Source organism: Ruditapes philippinarum, unplaced genomic scaffold, assembly GCF_026571515.1.
Source record: "Ruditapes philippinarum isolate M1 unplaced genomic scaffold, ASM2657151v2 ctg481_1_1_1_1, whole genome shotgun sequence".
Lineage (NCBI taxonomy): Eukaryota > Metazoa > Mollusca > Bivalvia > Venerida > Veneridae > Ruditapes > Ruditapes philippinarum.
The window spans coordinates 144005-163548 of record NW_026866246.1 but is presented as its reverse complement, the minus strand read 5'-3'; the positions used below and the strand labels follow the sequence as shown (position 1 = coordinate 163548).

Here is a 19544-nt window from a genome sequence, read left to right as displayed (position 1 = left end):
GAAATATTTGAGTGAACATTTGCCATATATCCCGTGTCAAAACCGGATACAGAGTTTCGTCCCGTAACTAAACGGTTGTTTCCTTGTGTCATACAACATGTTACAGATTATAAATATTTTTATACCTTAAGTTCATTGTCTGTTTTCCTTCTTGTGTCAAAGTGTTAAGTACCGTGAACTAAGAGGAGCACAGTATAACTTAAAACACTGATCATATGAGATATGTCTTGATATGTTGTATCAATAATTTTTCAGAGCAAGGTCTAAAATGTTTCTCTAAAATATCGGATAATTTTGTAAATTATTGTGATAAAAAAACTTAATAACAATCAGCAATAATATTCGTTGACATATTTAAGTGGTCTAGTGATTTTGGGTCATTGATTTACTTAGAAATGAGACGTATACGTGTATATAGGTATCGCTGTAATGCGGCCATTCTCAATTAAACAAAGCATTTGAGGTTGAAAAATATTAAAAATTTGATGTTGTCATTGTGTCATTTTTTATTGCTGACGTAAAAGTTTAGGGTATATTGCAAGTTTGCCAGAAATATTTTCAACAAGAAACTATAATAAAACAGGATGGCATTTATTTCGGTAATGACACTGTATTTCCTCGGTAACGTAGATTTCAGATCTAAATAAATAATGTAACATATTGGCTGCATACAAATAACACATGTCTGTTAAATATATCAAAATCTGTAAATTTTCTATCTAGAGGGACTTTTTAACCCAGGAAAATTCAAGGAAGTTGGGTACCTTGCTAATTTTCAGTTAGTTTCATTAAAGTTAAATATTCGTAGTTAGCAAAAAGAGTCAATTTTGGAAACGATTATCTTATGTCTTCATTTAAAGGATATATATCATATATAATATATGAGACGTGAAATGCATACACTAATGTTGTATTTAGCTTTTTTTTCAAAACATTGAAGTTTCCACTTTCTTTATATTTGGATAATTTATTGCTAAGCAGTTCTATATTTATCCCCATATCGCATGTCACGTATGTTTCATTTTATTTAAATACAAGTAAAGGTTAAGAAAACAATTTTATTTTTTTTTTAAATAATTGATATTTATGTATATTTTTCAACATTATTATATATAGAATGAAATACAGCCAGTAAGCTCTTTGCAGAAATGAATTAGTTGTTGCTGAGAACTTCAATATCTTGTAACATACTTTTAACATTTCTGCTGGTACATCAACATATTATGAACATATCTTTCCTTTGCAAAAACAGTTTTGTATCTTTTAACATCTAATACAAGGTAACCGTTACTAACATGCATGCTAATCCCAACTTTATCTTTAATTTTCAAAAATTGTTGAATTGTAAGTTGGATTAACGTATGTTTCACACTGGCTTATTTATGAACTTTATCACGGAATTGAAACTTACATGTAAAATCGACTTTTTTTATTTAGGAATCAAATGTACACCATTCTACTGTCATAAAAATGCGATTTTATGTTTTTTATATGTGCATGTGTAAACAGTATAAAGTCTGTTTGATAAAAGTAACGTTTGTTTCTTGTTTGGAGTCTTCTTTGAATGGATCAGCTCTTAAACAATGGTAACGTAAGTTTCTATTTAAAATGCTGTTGAAAAGATTTGAATAAAAAATGAAAATTTCCGAAAATAGAATGATATTTGAGAGGCTGTCAGCTTAATTTTGCTCATGATTATATATATGCTATATTATTAAGCATGCATCGATACTATTATGTAATTTCTATTTCGCTTCTTATTGTTTTAGGTTTGTCACTATTTATTTATATACATTTGGCGACATTTGATCATCCATTATATCAATGAGATTGTAACAGTCAAATATAATTTTTACCAATAATCAAAGTGCATATACATGCAGCAATGACTAATTGCACATGTTTCGTTTATTCTGGAAACACAATTTCAAAGTTGAAAATTCTAGGTGGCGACAGTAACGTATGTTACATTTTAGGGCATTAATGGTACTTGTAAAAGAAAAAAAAACAGATAGAAGTGTAAAACTGAGAGAGTCCCTATTAGACAAAGTGGCAGCCACCTTTCTAACGACATTTTGACCTCAAGAAAAACCTTCGTATAGGAGCTACCCAGTGGAACATCAAATGCTGTGTTTTATTTGGAATGAGCGAATGACATTTAAAGAACATATCTGAATTACTCATATTTGCTTTTCAAAGGTTAAAAAATTGCTCCACTGAGTTTTGTTGTTGTTATTATTATTGTTTTTGTTTGTTTGTTTGTTTGCTTGTTTGTTTGTTTAATACATTTATTTTTTACATGACGCAAGAAACTGCATGAAATTGATTTTTGGAGATGAATGTTCCATTTGATGTACGTCTAGACCAATAACTTATGTGCAAAGTGTCAGATCATTCGCTCACTCCATTTTTCCAGAATAAATATTCTAATTGTAAAAAATGGCCCAAAATTGAAAAGCGTTTAAATGTGTTCACTAAAATCAGGCTAAGATTAACACATTAATTAATACGATTTTCAATTTTTTCCTGAGAACATTTCTTAATTTTCTTTTGGATAATTTTCTGTTTTTTTTTAAGTGTCACAGCTGATCTATGTGAGGAATTAAAATTTTTATATTTTCAGCCCATTTGCCTCAGTGTGTTTCCTTTTATGATAATAACATGTTAGGTGTTTTTTTTATTCTAGACTGGGACACAAACAAAACAACAAACAGACATAGATCTACTCTTATTCAAAATGGTTGGCATCGAGTTAGTGAACAAATAGTGTTTTTTTTGAAAACTAAAGTAACACATTTATTTTGCATTCCTGTTGGCTCAACATATATAATTATGTCTAAGGTCTAAGTGTAGTGAGTTTGAACCTTGCGCGTACCAATTTGCTACATATTACATTCACTTTTTTCATGATTAATACAAAAAAAAACCGAGTTGTGAAAGTACGTATTTTGATAAACAAGTTTAAATTACTTTTGATAATTATAATATTATTTTGACATGTTTGTGCTACCGAACGCAACAATTGATATAGAAACCTTGTTTTTTACTAAAATTTAGAACTTCCAACACAATATAATTGTAAAATGCGCGTCAAGATGCAGTCAATTGGATAAGACACATGGACAGTTTAACTTTTTTACTTTTCTATTGTGAGGTGATTCGTCGTTATGGACAATCGGACAGACGTTTCAATAGTATAAGTAACACAGTATACTAGTAACCATTTCTTAAATAAACACATAGAATACTATCTACACAGAGCTTTATTATAAGCTGTATTATAAGTCTCTGATATCTGGTCATTTGACATTGAAATTATGAAATAAAGTTTCACTGTAGCTGAACTTCATAGGTCGGAAGCATATTCCACCTGGGAACATCATCTGTTACAATGTCTGTTACAATTTCAATAAAATTTCCAAATTAAAAAAAAACTATTTTTGAAATACATGTTTGGTAATTTAAATACGGTAGAAATACCCTTTATTTAATGTCATTGTGTTAGAATATCATCATGTATTATTTACCAATGTGACATTATGTATTTTAGCTATATGTGCATATATGTTACATATTTCATAATTTAATTGACTGCCTAAAGGCAAGTTACACGAGTTCTGTGTAAAACCCTAATCGGTCAGAATCTATAATTACATTTTGTGCATTGAAAAATATTCTGTGTATTATCTTGACAATTGACAAGCGTAGGTACGTGTTGATGTTATAGATAAAAATGACAAAATATAATTTGTTTTGATTAAAATGCTAGCATACTTCATACTTCGTTTTTCTTTACTGCATTTAATGCAAGCTCATCTGCAACCTTAGGTTCATAACATATTTAACTTTCTGTTAAGAAAAAGTCGTTGCATATATATGTATCAATAAAAAAGCAACTTAAAAACATATATAAACATTATAAAATTGTTTAATTGGTACATAGATATTAACTGATAATATTGAAGAATAATAATCTTGTTCAGACGCGCAGTATTTTCAAGGTGAAGGCCGGTAGGCACAAGACTTGAACAATAAACTGAACATTAAGTAATGATTATTAATTCACATCCGAAAAGGAAGAATAATGACTTATTAATGAATTGACCTTATATCGGACGCCATATTGCATGTAAACATGTATTTCTTTATTCAAACGATTACCCCTATAGAAAAAAAGATTCCCTCATAGTATTGAGAAAAACAAGTACAGTCAAGATTTGGTACAAAAATTTTGAAACCCCCAATTCGTTCGTGTATAGAATTTATAATCTAAAAGACGATCACGGTGGCAATATATACTACTCAAAGAGTATTTTTGTACCTATCTTATGTTGTATGTAAAATATTAGATTTATTTCTGTTTTTATATATGATATAGTGATTTATAAACATCATTAACGAATTTGTTACCAATTGTAACGTGTTTTCCTGTTGATTTGTTTTGATTGAAATGAAATTGTGTTTTAGACGGAATTTGTGAAAAACTTATTTTTGCCCCCAAAAATCTTTGCAAATAACTGATTTGCTTTAATAGCGAGTATGTGACCAGGGTTGTCAATGACACATTGGCACCGTCGTTGCATACTCCCCATCTGATTTCTTAGGACGGCTTGTTGGATGGTATTCCACTCGTCGACTAGGGCGCCGCCAATTAAGCTCCTGGGTGCTTCTTGGCTGAAATACGGACCTAGCTCATTCCATACATGCTCAATGGGATTAAAATCCGAGATTGGGCCGGCCAGTCCAAACGAGTAATACCTTGTCTTTCCAAGTACTTTTGGGCGACATTGTTCCGCAATTTTTCCTGTGTGGAACCGTTCCCCTGACTTTCGCCCTACTATAACACGCCTATCTGTGTAGTCCAGGCAGTACATTGACTCGTCGGTGAAGAGAACAGGCCACCAGTCCATCCTTCTCCAACCAACTTGGTCCTTTGGCCAATCATATCGGAGCCGGCAGTGGTCTCTAGACAGCGGGACCCGTATACATGGTCTTCTCGATCGCAGACCACTTTAATGCAAAGGTGTACGTATGGTTTGTGTTGACGCATGCACGCACGCACGCACATACGCACACACGCACACACACACACACACACACACAAGCATTCTGAAGGCCAGAACGAAGTTGGGTTGCACTTGCAAAACGGTTTCTTTGTGCCTGGATGACCAGAAAACGATCCTCAGCCTCAGTAGTTGCCATCACAATGTCGTCAAACAGGTGTACTATGCTAGTGGAACCTCGCCAAAGCTCGATTAATAACTGTATGATCCACACTAAACACCTCACTAACCTCACGATGTCGAGCCCCTGCTCCACCATACCAACTGCCCGCCACAATTCTGCTTCTGATAAATGCCTTCTAACATTTGCATTCGCCATTATTCACTCTTAAATGTTCAATATTTCAATGGAAAATGAAGAATGAACACCCTACACGAGTCGGTATGTGTATTCTGTGTCAAATAAAGAATATCAAAACACAGGGTCACTTTGTTTGCACTACTATGTAAATCGTGTAGTAATGTATCGAGAATGTACCCTGTGTACACATTACCTTAAATGACAGCACGCGCAAGTAGACTTTTTATATATGAAGGCAGATTTAGAGATCTTGGAAGAAATGATAGAATTTATATTAATTGTGATATGAACCATGTAGAAAATGACTACCCCTTTCTGTTAGTATGTTCTAAGTATGAGGATCTTAAAACTAAATGTTTACCTAATTATTATTATGTTTGGCCCACTATACATGTATATAAATCAAAATATCTAACAAGCTGTTAAACTTAACCTGCAATTTCGTGAAAATAATATCACAATGCACATGCTTTTTACATAAAGTTATTAAATACAAATATAACAACACATTTGTTTACTTGATTTTTACGAATCAAAATAAAACTAATTAACACAACATGAAATTAACTGCTAATAATAACAGCTCCTTCCATAGGCAAAAATAAAAAGCGTTCCATAATAGACGACGCCGCTCACCGGCGTCGCCAATAAACACAAATTGTGCCCAACTACGGAATAAAACAGTTAAGTTCATTTATTTTTCAAGCAACAAACGTGAGTCATATTAGACTAACGTGCCATCTCACTATATTTGTTAATGTAAAGGTGTAGATTTATAAGAACTAATTCCAAATATCTAAACCCATTTTCAATTAACTACCTATTATAAATCGAAATATAGAACATATAGAACGTGCTATTTCGTTGCAAGGACTTTAAGTTTAAGGAGGGCTAACCTAAACTCTAATAAGCCATTTTTCATTGCCGGAGTAAAATCAACAATCCGTACCAATTTTTTTTTGCAATGTATCGTTGATCAGAGCTCAAGATGTCTGAATATTCCCTATGTCGCCTCATGATAATTTTCTATGTCAAGTGCTTTTGTATTTTAAACGTTACAAACTTTGCATGTTAAGCAAGAGATATCAAAAATTGCTATATTAATCTATTTAAAAATGATATAAAATAATATATAAATCTTATATAATCATTATGTTTATGTACACACTTTTCCCATTATTTGTTTATTGAACCGCAGAACATGGCGATTGACATTGTAAACTGTTTTTGTCAATGAAAATTTTAAATCCTGAATCTTTTGAAAACCATAATGTCTACTATAGGTGCTATTTTAATTCTTATGTCATTAAGTCAGAAATTTGTTGATGAAAATAAACATTTATTTGTTGTTGACAATGTTATATTGATTTTATTGTTATTTGCTGACAGATATGTTATGGCCACCCTAGGCAAGTCACTATAGGAAGATTGGAAGTACAACATCATTTAGATCTTTGATATATCGTTTTGCTCTACATGGTATTTAAAAGTAAATACAAGCGAAACAAAAGCGTTTTTTTCCTTAAGCGAGAGAGTTTATAACAAAATGAGAACTGGACGTATACTGTTCAAATTGTAAAGTTGTGAATGATATTAATTATGTAGGTACTGTTTTTGACAACACTGGCAATTTTTCACTAAATTTAGAACCCTTGATAGGTGAAGCTTTTAATGCTTTGTTTCACAATTGTAATTCTTTTTATCTTAAACCTAAGATATTATGTCAATCATTTCATACTTTCACTGCGTCTATTTCATAATATGGGTCTGAAATTTGGGGTCACGCTACATCTAAAGAATTTGAATAAGTTCATTAAAACTTTTGTAACCGCTTCTTTAAATTCTTGTTATTCCGCAGTATATGGTGAGTTGGGGGTAATCCGTTGTAGTTGACTTGTTACATATAGGAGTTATCAAGTTTTTGTGTAAGTTGAAAAACACAGATAATATTTTTTTATAAACTATGTTTGCCGAAGGTTTATTTGACTGTAACAGAGGACACATCCATTGGGTTTCATTAAAAAAAAACACTTTGTAATTATTGTTTTGCTGAAATTTTTAAAGATGATTTTGTTTATGCAAAAGTATTCGCTATCATGTTTTATATACAGACACTTTTAAACAGGAAAGGCCAGCTACGTTAGACTTTTATATTACAATAACTGTAAACTTAATTTTGGTTTTGAAAGGTATCTTGATATTCTGCTTCGTAAATATTGATATTTTTTTGTAGATTAAGATTATCTGTACATACTTCAGGAATACAGGCTGAGAGTTACACCTCGTGATCAGCGATATCGCTGATATTGCAAAACATTTGACATAGAGGATGAATATCACTTTAAAAGTGTACATCATTGTTTTCATAGTCCACGAACTCAGTACTTTAACAAGTGTTTTTATGTTAGACCATAAGATCTTCTTTCAATGCAAAACGAAACTGCTTTAAGTAAGTTATCAAAATATATTCGAGAATCTTTATCATTGAGACTTTTGGACTCGTAAAATGAAAACGAGACTAGATCGAGTACAATAGGGATTGAAAATAAATTTTTGAACTCGGAAAATGAAAACAAGCACTAAATGAAGTATATTTGTGATTTGATATGGAATTTTGGACTCATTTGGGTCCAAAAAATAAATTACTTTGAAAGATCATGTTTTGCAGTCGTTCATTGGTTAAATTTTATATTGTCATTGGTTACATTCTATACTGTGTGAAATAAAAAAATACATAGTAGTCAGTTTTGTTAAATACGGTTATTATCTAAAATGGGAGTAACCTTTTATAAAATATGACAATTATTTATTCAACTTGTTGATAAACTTTTGCTTTCCTTTAAAGGCTTAAATGCAACTTATATCATAAGTGTTTTACGAATTACAGTATTGTTTGATGTAATGATAAAATGAAAATCAGCCTAATAATATCATGAATTTAACATTTGTAGGAATATCGTTGGCTATGATGTGCTGTTAGCAAAATGTCAAAGATTATCATACTTATATAATTTTGTTAAAATAACATACATAGATGTCATTTCTAATTTCAAAAATATATTCATTGCTCGTAATTACAGCAAATTGCTCATGATAACGCACATGGCATTATTTATTATCCTCTAATCATATGTCTTTTTCAGTGTATATTTAGTTACTTAAAGCGGATATAGTACTGTTTATTCGGAACAGCCTTTCGGTAAAAATAGTACGACTTTGGGAGACAACAGAACAAACAAAGGCAAGGATGATCGACCAAAGAAGCAGCATCGGTAAGTATCTGATATTGTCTTCTTTTGATATAAGTATTTAGTGATTTTTTTTTTGAATTTTCAAAACAGCCTGTGGCTTTCTAAATGGGAATATATAGCACGATAAATCAGAAAAGTGGGGATAATCTGGAATAAAATTACAATAAATGAGAATGGAATTTACTCAGGTTTTTTTTTTTTAATTTTCAATTTCAAATTAAATTTAACATGTATGCTACATAATAGAGGCTACGTGTATCTATAGGGAAAGCTTTCTGTCAATTAGATTTACCAGCCTAGTAACTGAAAAAAGTCAGCTTCTGTTAAGTCATGGTTCTGGTGAAAAAGTGCACAAGCCATTTCAGGGAAAATATTAGTATTTTTAGGGGAAAATATACATATCTTTAGCTAGGGTACAGTAAAAAATCACTGGTAATATGTTGCATACTTTGATAATTCTTGATCACACATATTTTTCATTATACCCAGTTTCTTTCTCTTTCTAAGGGTTTATTTGTCTTCTATGTCATTTTGAATCATTGTTATCAAAAGGTTTGATGTTATTTGTTAGATTTGTAATAATTTATCAAATATTTTACCGGGTGTGGCGCCATTATACGAGGGTTGTCCCAAAATATGTAGACAAAGTCTGTTACTTAATCATTATTACACTATTACTAAGGAATAATCCAGCTAAGAAAAGTCAATACATCTTCTATGCGTGTCTGTGCGATACCTTCAAAGTTGACCAAGTTATCGTATGTCGCAACGCCGTTAAATTTCGCACTTGTATCTTAATGTTGCACCCTTGCCGCTTAATGTCGCAGCCGCCGGTCAGAAACTAGGTCACACTGCTCAAAGATGGAGAAACCTTGTTAACACTCCAGAAGTCACATTCTGACTCCACTGTCATGAAACTTGGTCAGGATAATTGGTCTGATGAGTTCGATAGGTCAGGTAGGCGATCTAGGGCCATCTTGGCCCTCTTGTTTAGCAATGCTGGTCCTTATGTGAGAGATCTAAATAATATGTAAAATATATAACAGATTTTCTTTCTTGACAATAAGATATGATAAATCTTTACAACGCCAATCCTTTGAAATATAAAGCCAATTCAGCTCATCTGTGAGCATAATGTCACTTCATAGATGTGAGCATAATGACACTTTATAGATGTGAGCATAATGTCACTTCATAGATGTGAGCATAATGTCACTTCATAGATGTGAGCATAATGTCACTTCATAGAAGTGAGCATAATGTCACTTCATAGATGTGAGCATAATGACACTTCATAGATGTGAGCATAATGTCACTTCATAGATGTGAGCATAATGCCACTTCATAGACGGGACTTATTCTTTTGAGGATATTCCACTGATTTGCCGCCTTTATACATGTACATGTATTACTATTATGAAAGCTGAAATTTATCCAATGCTTTTCGAATCAATTTATTTCAATTAAAAATTATTTTGACTGCACGTAAATGCCTATAATGGAAATATATTTTCCACAAGCATTTCAAATATTTACGAAAGCCTAATAGTGTCAAATGAAATAAAAAATAAAAATGCAAAGGCGTTATAACGCGAATAAAGGCATTATTACGCGAATCAAAAGGCGTAAGAACGCGAATAAAGGCGTAGCAACGCGAATCAAAAGGCGTAATAACGCGAATAAAGGCGTAGCAACGCGAATAAAGGCATTATAACGCGAATCAAAAGGCGTAATAACGCGAATAAAGGCGTTATAACGCGAATCAAAAGGCGTAGTAACGCCTTTATTCGCGTTATAACGCGAATCAAAAGGCGTAGTAACGCGAATAAAGGCGTTATAACGCGAATAAAAAGGCGTAATAACGCGAATAAAGGCGTAATAACGCGAATCAAAAGGCGTAATAACGCGAACAAAGGCGTAATAATGCAAATCAAAAGGCGTAGTAACGCGAATAAAGGCGTAGTTACGCGAACCAAAAGGCGTAATAACGCAAATTAAAACACATTATAATACCAATTTAATACCATAGTTATACTAATCAAATTCGCGAGAAAGGAAGACCAATATTGATCTGAATTTATTGCTCAAGATATAAACTCGTATACAATAATACAATATACATTTACAATAACTTTCATTCCATTTGCACAGTAATTATGCAAACTATTTGTCATAAACTAATAAAGACTCTTTAATATTTGCCAATATTAGATGACTTGGTGACTTATAGGTTATAAAGTATTACCTCCTTCAAATAACAATCCTCCTATGAAGTTTGAATATTGTGGGCCAAATGGAACTTAAGTTATGCTCCCGAAACCAAATTGCTTACGGACAGACAGACATACAGACGGACGGACGCACGTTCCAACATTTTGGGTTTAGGGGCTATTTTCTTTGTTATTTTCTTTGTTCTCTTAAGGGCTACTAGCCCATAAACCCTTTGATCACGGATTGAACCTATTGTTCTCTTTTGTTCTCTTTACTGTTATATAGCCCCTAAACCCAAAATGTTTGCTCGGACGTTGGGACGCCAGGGGGTATAACATAATATGCCCGAAATTGTTTCGGGCATATAATAAAACGTACATCTAGATCAATTCATTTAAATCAACATTGTTCTTCCTTCCATACATTAATAGGCCACTGTTTGGAATTTATATGGTATTAAATTAGCGTTATAACGCCTTTTGTTTTGCGTTATTACGCCTTTTGGTTCGCGTTATTACGCCTTTTGATTCGCGTTATAACGCATTTATTCGCGTTAGTACGCCTTTTGATTCGCGTAATTACGCCTATTGTTTCGCGTTATAACGCGAATCCAAAGGCGTAATTACGCGAATCAAAAGGCGTACTAACGCGAATAAAGGCGTTATAACGCGAATCAAAAGGCGTAATAACGCGAATAAAGGCGTTATAACGCGAAACAAAAGGCGTAGTAACGCCTTTATTCGCGTTATAACGCGAATCAAAAGGCGTAATAACGCGAATAAAGGCGTTATAACGCGAATCAAAAGGCGTAATAACGCGAAAAAAGGCGTAGCAACGCGAATCAAAAGGCGTAGTAACGCCTTTATTCGCGTTATAACGCGAAACAAAAGGCGTAATAACGCCTTTATTCGCGTTATAACGCGAATCAAAAGGCGTAATAACGCGAATTAAGGCGTTATAACGCGAAACAAAATGCGTAATTACGCGAATAAAAGCGTTATAACGCGAATCAAAAGGCGTACTTACGCGAATAAAGGCGTTATAACGCGAATCAAAAGGCGTAGTAACGCCTTTATTCGCGTTTTAACGCGAATCAAAAGGCGTAATTACGCGAATAAAGGCGTTATAACGCGAATCAAAAGGCGTACTAACGCGAATAAAGGCGTTATAACGCGAATCAAAAGGCGTAATAACGTGAATAAAGGCGTTATAACGCGAATCAAAAGGCGTAATAACGCGAACCAAAAGGCATAATAACGCAAAACAAAAGGCGTTATAACGCTAATTTAATACCATATAAATTCCAAACCGTGGCCTAGTAATGTAAGATAGGAAGAACAATTTGATCTAAATAAATCGATCAAGACGTACGTTTTATTTTCAATTCTGTACGGATACGTCCTAAGGCCACAGTCTGATTTTTTAAATCTTTTATTAGGAAATGCTTTCGTCAGATTAAAGGTTAACTTTCACCCAACTATAGATACTTTTCTACATAGACAGAGAAGGGAATGTCTCCTAAAATTGTGACTTAACTGAAACACTATCCCCCATTTAAACATACTTATCAATAATCACCCTAATGTGACTAACTTATACCTTACGTTTTCCCAAATCTTGTTACCTATAGCATATTACCTATAGCTTAATTAGGAATGGCATTCACATAATTAGAAGATACTAGATGTTATAAGGTAATCAAATAGGATATATCCGAAGATAATTGAACATATGACGCACATATAAGATAAGATAAGATAAGATAAGATAAGAAAAGAAAAGAAATTTATTTACTATAGTGACATGTGTAAAAGCAATATATGATACATGTGAATTCAGATTAACTGTATTTACGTCCAGTCCAATGGACCTATAAGGCACCCAGACACCTTAAATTGGCAAATATTAAAGAGTCTTCATTAGTTTATGACAAATAAATTGCATTATTACTGCGCAAATGGAATGTTAGTTATTGTAAATGTAAATTATATTATTCTATACGAGTTTATATCTTGAGGAATAAATTCAGATCAATATTGGTTTGCTTTCTTACGTTACCAGGCCATTTGATTAGTATAAATATGGTATTAAATTGGCATTATAATTCGTTTTAATTGGCGTTAGTACGCCTTTTGGTTCGCGTTACAACGCCTTTATTCGCGTTACTACGCCTTTTGATTTGCGTTATTACGCCTTTCATTTCGCGTTATTACGCCTTTATTCGCGTTATTACGCCTTTGGATTCGCGTTATAACGCCTTTATTCGCGTTGCTACGCCTTTATTTGCGTTGCTACGCCTTTTTTCGCGTTATTACGCCTTTTGATTTGCGTAATTACGCCTTTTGATTCGCGTTATAACGCCTTTATTTGCGTTATTACGCCTTTTGATTCGCGTAATAACGCCTTTATTCGCGTTATAACGCCTTTGTATTTTTATTTTTTATTTCATTTGACACTATTAGGCTTTCGTAAATATTGATTGAATAAATTAATAAAAACTATAGAAATGCGGCATTTTGATATATATCCAAAATATTTCTTGAAAAAGAAAAAAAACAAGTTCTGAATTATTATTTATATAGAGGATATTTGTTTAGTTCCGTGTAAGATCGGAATATATTTCACCGAGTGAGCACCAAAAGGTATATTTCACGAGTGGCGCAGCCACGAGTGAAATATGAACTTTTGGTGTTCACAAGGTGAAATATATTTCGATCTTACACTAAACTAAACAAATTTTCTTTTTATTATATGCAAAGAAACGTTTTAAAAAGACATTAAACTTAATACTGAATGAAAAGCGCGCCAAATAATAATTCAACGTGACGTCATTTATGACGTCACGTCATTAAGTTGGTACCCAGTTCTGTGCACGCTGGTATTTCACTGAAACAACGTAAGGGGCTTAAATTCAAAACAGTGAAATTATCAAAGTGGTAATTTCACTGTTTCAAACAGTGAAATTACCAGTTTTAAATCACTGATATATTTCTATAAACCACCGAAAAGCATGTAATAAATGATCAATAATAAGATTGTGTTCTAGAACAATTTATTATTAATTATATATAAATATTTAATTTGGATCATGTTCCTCACACTTGCCAACAATATGTACATGCAATTTTGTTGTTTGGTGTCACGTTTGACACTAAAGGCCATATACACCTTTTTTATGTATAACATTATACCCTTTACTAATGTACCAATTCACTTTAAAAAGTCATGTAACATTCAAACGCGGGTTGTAAATAATACGCAGTATTTGTTAAATGTTTTGTAGGAAAGAAATTTTCTCATTGTTTAAATATCTATGAAAAAATATTTCTACTTTAAGTGATGCTACTAGCTGTTTCCGCCGTGCTTTCACTGGCTGATTCGGAAAGCGCAGATGAAGTAGTGAAGGAATCTAACTGTAATGAAATAAATACTGTACTGAAACAGTTTGTGGAATGTTTCCGGTCATCAAACGTCACTGGATACTCTAGCGTTATGACCGAATTGACGGAATCCGCCGTGATAACAAGAGAGTCTTTCCTGGCACAAATAACATCTACATGCAGGTATACTGATTACTGTTAGAAAATAATAAACCATATTTTTATTTAATCTATAGCAACCATAAAAACTATCTGAATATCATTAAAATTGTGCATGTCGTTTGTTTTATTGGATTTTATTGTAAAGTTCATATAGCGACTCCTTTTTACACGAGAAGGCAGACCTCGGGTTTTAAATTATTTCAAGCACAAGTGTGCATCTTAATAGAACTTAGCTAACCGAATACCTTCCTAATATGTAACAATCCGTGATGGGATTCTAACCAAAACTGTGAGGCGCAAGTGATTTGAAGACGGCGATTATAAGCACTCAGTCATTGATCTAAAGTATTTCTGAATAAATATATACGATCATTGTTTAATGGCTGTTAATTTCTGACACTGTTATAGTCACTTTTTTCAAAGAAATTTTGCATATAGCATATTTTATTTATAAATGTCAATACATAATTGTCAAATTATGTTTACCCAGCCACTGGATATTATGTATACTTCAAGTTTACTGAATATATACGACATTATAAATCTATCATTAATCAAAGCACAGAAGGCGCTGAATTTGTTTGGGTCTCAGAATGTCAGAATGGTGAAGGTTGTGAGATTATAAACCAATTTGTTTTTGTATAATGCCACCAATGCTTTCCAGTGTTTTAACTGTAGTAAATTAGCTATAAGACTAATTGCAACACTGATAGTCAATTCAATGTTTATTTGACTTAAAAGATTTTTTAAAAAACTGATTTGACTCAACTGGGATTTGAACTCCAGACTTCTCGATTCATAAGCAAGCGTGCAAACCCCTCGGCCACGATGAAGTTCTGTAGTAATGGCTTGAAGAAAACCATATTATTCTAAATTAGGGTTTGTAACTCTTATTATTTCGACGCTAAACCTGTTGTTTAACACAGATGTAAATAAGCATGGAGCTTACTGCAAGCATGTATATCTATAAAGAATGAAATACTTTTAGAAATATTCGACCATTCGGGAACTACTTTGCTTCAAAATTAATGCGCCTGTCATTTGACAATCTTTACGCATTGATCTCCCCTGAATTTTTCGGCGTTAGTGTACATGTAAAGGGAAGTAACCACTTCAAATAAGTGGACTACTTTAGGCAATTGCAATTAACAGCATTAGGCTCTGAAATTTCGCTACCATTATTTATTTGGTCTGACGACACAAACAAATAAAAATGCTGTAAGGCGAGTATCATGTGCTCTCGTTAAACTATTAAATGAAATGAAGTCAGGTGAGTCATCTGGCTATTAACGAGTACCAATCTCCTTATCTAACAGTGATGGGAAACTTAACGAGGCTTATACAAGATGTACAAGGGATGTTATATCAGTCTGTCCAGAACTGAGAGAAACAATCACTGATGTTGTTAGAGAAAAGATTTCTTTTCTTTGTGAAAATAATCAACCATCGTCTTGGATCCGTGGTGGTACGTACATACATGTAAATGGAAAGTACAAATAAAAAAGTTTTCTTACATGATCAGCTATTAAATTTTTTTTTACAATAATTTAATAACGGAAAGAAAAATGATATTCGAAATCATGCAACTTATGTATTTACAGCTTTTGGAAAAATAAGAAAGAAATCAAATTACATAACTCTAGATATTTTTTGTCCGCAACAAGATTTTTTAAACTGTAAGTACAAAATGTTTGGACATCTAATTTGTCTCTCCCAAAATGATTCAATTATTTAAAATTTAAGTATTATAGGTAAGCACAAAGAAATTTGTGCATACATGTATGTTCTATATTTTCCACCTTACCAGTTAGCATGTATGATTTGATCACGTGTTGTATTTCTATGTAATACTCATAGATCATCGTTCTTCTTCTTTATAAATCTTACTAAATATGATTGTTCCAATAAAATGGTCTATGTTTTCTAATGTTTAGGTACGTTTAATTAAACAACTTGTCCATCGTTGCCATGAGTTTTGAATCCCGACATAAAGATGAATATTTTACTGGTTGTTTAAAGCAATAACGTAACTTTCGAAAGTTCTGCTCTGTAATTAGGCACTTTGTGCCAAACACACTTTGGGGTCTGTTCAAACCCCTAGCGCCGGCTTAAGCAGAGATGAAAAGGTTTAAAATTTTGAATTTAGAAACATCCAAGTCATAAAAAGCGTGTATCCTAAACTAGAAATCAATGGGCGGAACTAAACAAAATGGAATTTTGAAAAGGGATCAGAGGTTATGAAGCCTGCATATCACAGATCAGAGGTCAAAAGAAAATTTAAAAATGAGGCAACATATTGTTAACCATATTATAAGAATTCATCATATACTCAAAACAGGTTAGTTTTGCAAAACCTGAAATTATCCAAAATAATGTAAGTTTTCATCGATTCAGAATATAAACTGTCTCGTGTTGTACTAAAATTTAATGATATATCTGTTTATTTTTTAGTCTCAGGCCGGCGTCCAAAATGTCCACAAATAAAAAGAATTAGTCGTTGCGGACATATTGAAGCATATTTAAGAAAGTTTAAATTGGCTTAATCGTAACATTAACTTTCATAAAATAACATGATTGGCACCTGACAAACGTAAAAATTGGTTTTCTACAAAATGAATAACAAAAAGTTACTGGTCATAATCATAAGATATAAAATATCTTAAAAACTATCTTTTTTTTTCTAAAAATTTTCTAAGACTTTTCTTGGCATTGTATACGTTTTCTTTAGCGATGTTATGTATTCCAAGTACTTAGGAATATCGAAAATTATTGTGTAAAAATCTTGATGAAGCCGTCATGCAACTTTATTATGGTAAATTGTATTTCTAACTAACATGTAACAAGTCATTTAAACAGAAAATGAAATGCAGAGGAATGATATTAACTGCATATCATATTTTAAATATGGTTCAATATTGCATTAAAAGTTATCAATTAAATAGGACTAGGCTGACAGAATAGGATATTTTTGAAGCATCTTTTATCATAATTGAAGAACTTTAGTGATTTGTTATATGGTCACAAATTTTAGATACATGTATTTAAAGAGTTGAAATCAATAAAGCATTCACCAGTTAAGCACCACTCACATTTTTATATTACCGCTACATCAGAATTTAAACGACACTTAGTTAGAATGATGTATTTAAGTATCGACCGTCATCTTGAACTTCATCTGAAATATTTCAATGAATCAGACCGAAAATAAGTCAATACTCAGTATTTAAACAGAACTCAGTTGACCCTTCAGATATTGGGAAGCCAAAGTGCGTTGATATGTAGCATATTAACGTACTTTGGGAACAATTTCTCGACTTTGATCTTAAAGTGCGTTTGACACCGAAGTGCGGTGTAACACTGCTCTTACCTTTATGCTTCATAGTACATCTATTGCCATAAAAATGTCGATGTTTCTAAAATGAGCACAATGTTAATACAGTTAAGATTGTGTTACGGACCTGTAGTTTCTGGAAAACTAATTCATATATTGTACATATTTTCAGTTTTGAACGGAGACTACATGCTGAACACCTCGTGTGTCTATTCTCCCGAGAACGATGTGATCGACAATATACGTAACTGCAGTCAAGAGGTTAACTCTAAATTGTCCGGGTCAGTGAAGAAGTTAAATGCTCCAACCGTTGCTGAAGCCCGAGATATGTTCAAGAGGTATTCATGTTCAGATTATTACAGAATCAGAAAAAATGACTGTCATAAAGCATCAGTTTTATTGTAAAGTTTTCATCGAATTTTATCTTTAATTATACCCTACGTTTATTGATGTTTATCATTTTAGGATCTCGTCAGATTGGTTCCAATGCACAGTGTCACCATACTATGGCAATACCATTCTTCCATGCGGAACAAAGAAGAAGCACGTGTTATTAACTTACTGGATAATCTTCTCCATAGGTGGAGATCCATTAAGACCCCCTATTGGACCCGAGGCCATGATAAAACTAACGGTTTGTAGTATTTTTTTCAATTTTCACGGATAGCTTAAAATCTGAATATTGTTGACATATTTTTACTTTATCTGATATTTTTGATTGAAATAGAAATTACCGCTTCTAGCACATTATATGGTGAGTATTTGTAAGTTGGAAATAAACAACGTCTTTTTCTGTATAAATCTAGTCTTATGACTATCGTTATTTTAACATAGATGACTCGCCAGCAATGCTCTTGCTGTAAAGAGTTATATTTGTATCACTATGAATTTCCTTTCTAAGTTTACCAATTATTTTTAGAAATGGAAAAGTATATTGTCCTGTTGTATCACTTGTTAAAGTTTTACTGCGTTCTGTGATCTTTATTCAAGACCCTGTAACTCATTCTGTACGGTTTTGTTTTTATCATAAATATGATGCTCAAATGAAGATTTATCAATATTGTAAGTTGCAAAAAGCATTATTGAATTGTAAAGATATTACCGACTGTATATCTCATGTAAATAAAGGGAGGTAATTAGAATTTTTTTTCAATAAAGTCTAAGCCAAAATGTTCAATAAGAAATGAATGCATATATTTTAATGAATACTTATAATGCGTATAAACATTTACAGTACATGTTTAACGTACATGTGTTCTTGGATGTTTGGAAATTGATTAGAAATTGTTTAGAAAAATAATTATATACATTAAAAAAAAATTCACTTAAGTGTTGTTACATTCTTAATTACAACAAACAGAATCGCAAGTACTAAAAATAAAAGTTTTGTAAACTTCCGGCCAATACCAATTTATATAGGTTTTGTTCGAATTCCAAAGTACTCGAAAATCTCAAATATATAATATACATGAAGTTTTGTGAATATATCTAACTGAAACCAGCGGAGATAAAATTTAATGGCTTGATGATATCATAATTGATGCTGTTACTGCGTGATACTTGAATCGTAAATTTATTCTATATAAATGTATCAGATGTTTTTCAATTTAAGCATAGAAACCTGTAAAAATGTGTATTATGAAACAAATCTGTTAGATTTGTTTGTAAAATACAAAGACAATTTAGTGAACAGTGTGTAAAATAAGAATTATATAGATTTCTTTTTTGCAGGAAATTATGTCACCATTCTACTAGACGGCTGATACTAAGAAAAAGAAACATGTGTTTAAGATGTATGATATTGTCAAATATAGTGTATAAAAATATATATCTGCTGCAAAAGTA

At 32.2% G+C, this 19544-nt stretch overlaps 1 protein-coding gene across 1 annotated transcript; it reads left to right on the top strand.

Moving 5' to 3' along the window:
* The first annotated feature begins 8473 nt into the window (after positions 1-8473).
* Positions 8474-19544, top strand: LOC132731894 (uncharacterized). Its single transcript, XM_060718192.1, has 6 exons — positions 8474-8636; positions 14164-14389; positions 15685-15833; positions 17872-18037; positions 18165-18333; positions 19431-19544. Exons 1-6 carry the CDS (start codon positions 8612-8614, stop codon positions 19452-19454), a joined length of 759 nt encoding a protein of 252 aa, XP_060574175.1. The 5' UTR covers positions 8474-8611; the 3' UTR covers positions 19455-19544.

Excerpts from the sequence above, each read along its gene's own strand:
- LOC132731894 (XM_060718192.1), top strand. The coding sequence starts at position 8,612 with ATGATCGACCAAAGAAGCAGCATCG. Across the intron at positions 14,390-15,684 it reads CAAATAACATCTACATGCAG|TGATGGGAAACTTAACGAGG; the intron begins GTATACTGATTA and ends CTTATCTAACAG. Across the intron at positions 18,334-19,430 it reads AGGCCATGATAAAACTAACG|GAAATTATGTCACCATTCTA; the intron begins GTTTGTAGTATT and ends TCTTTTTTGCAG.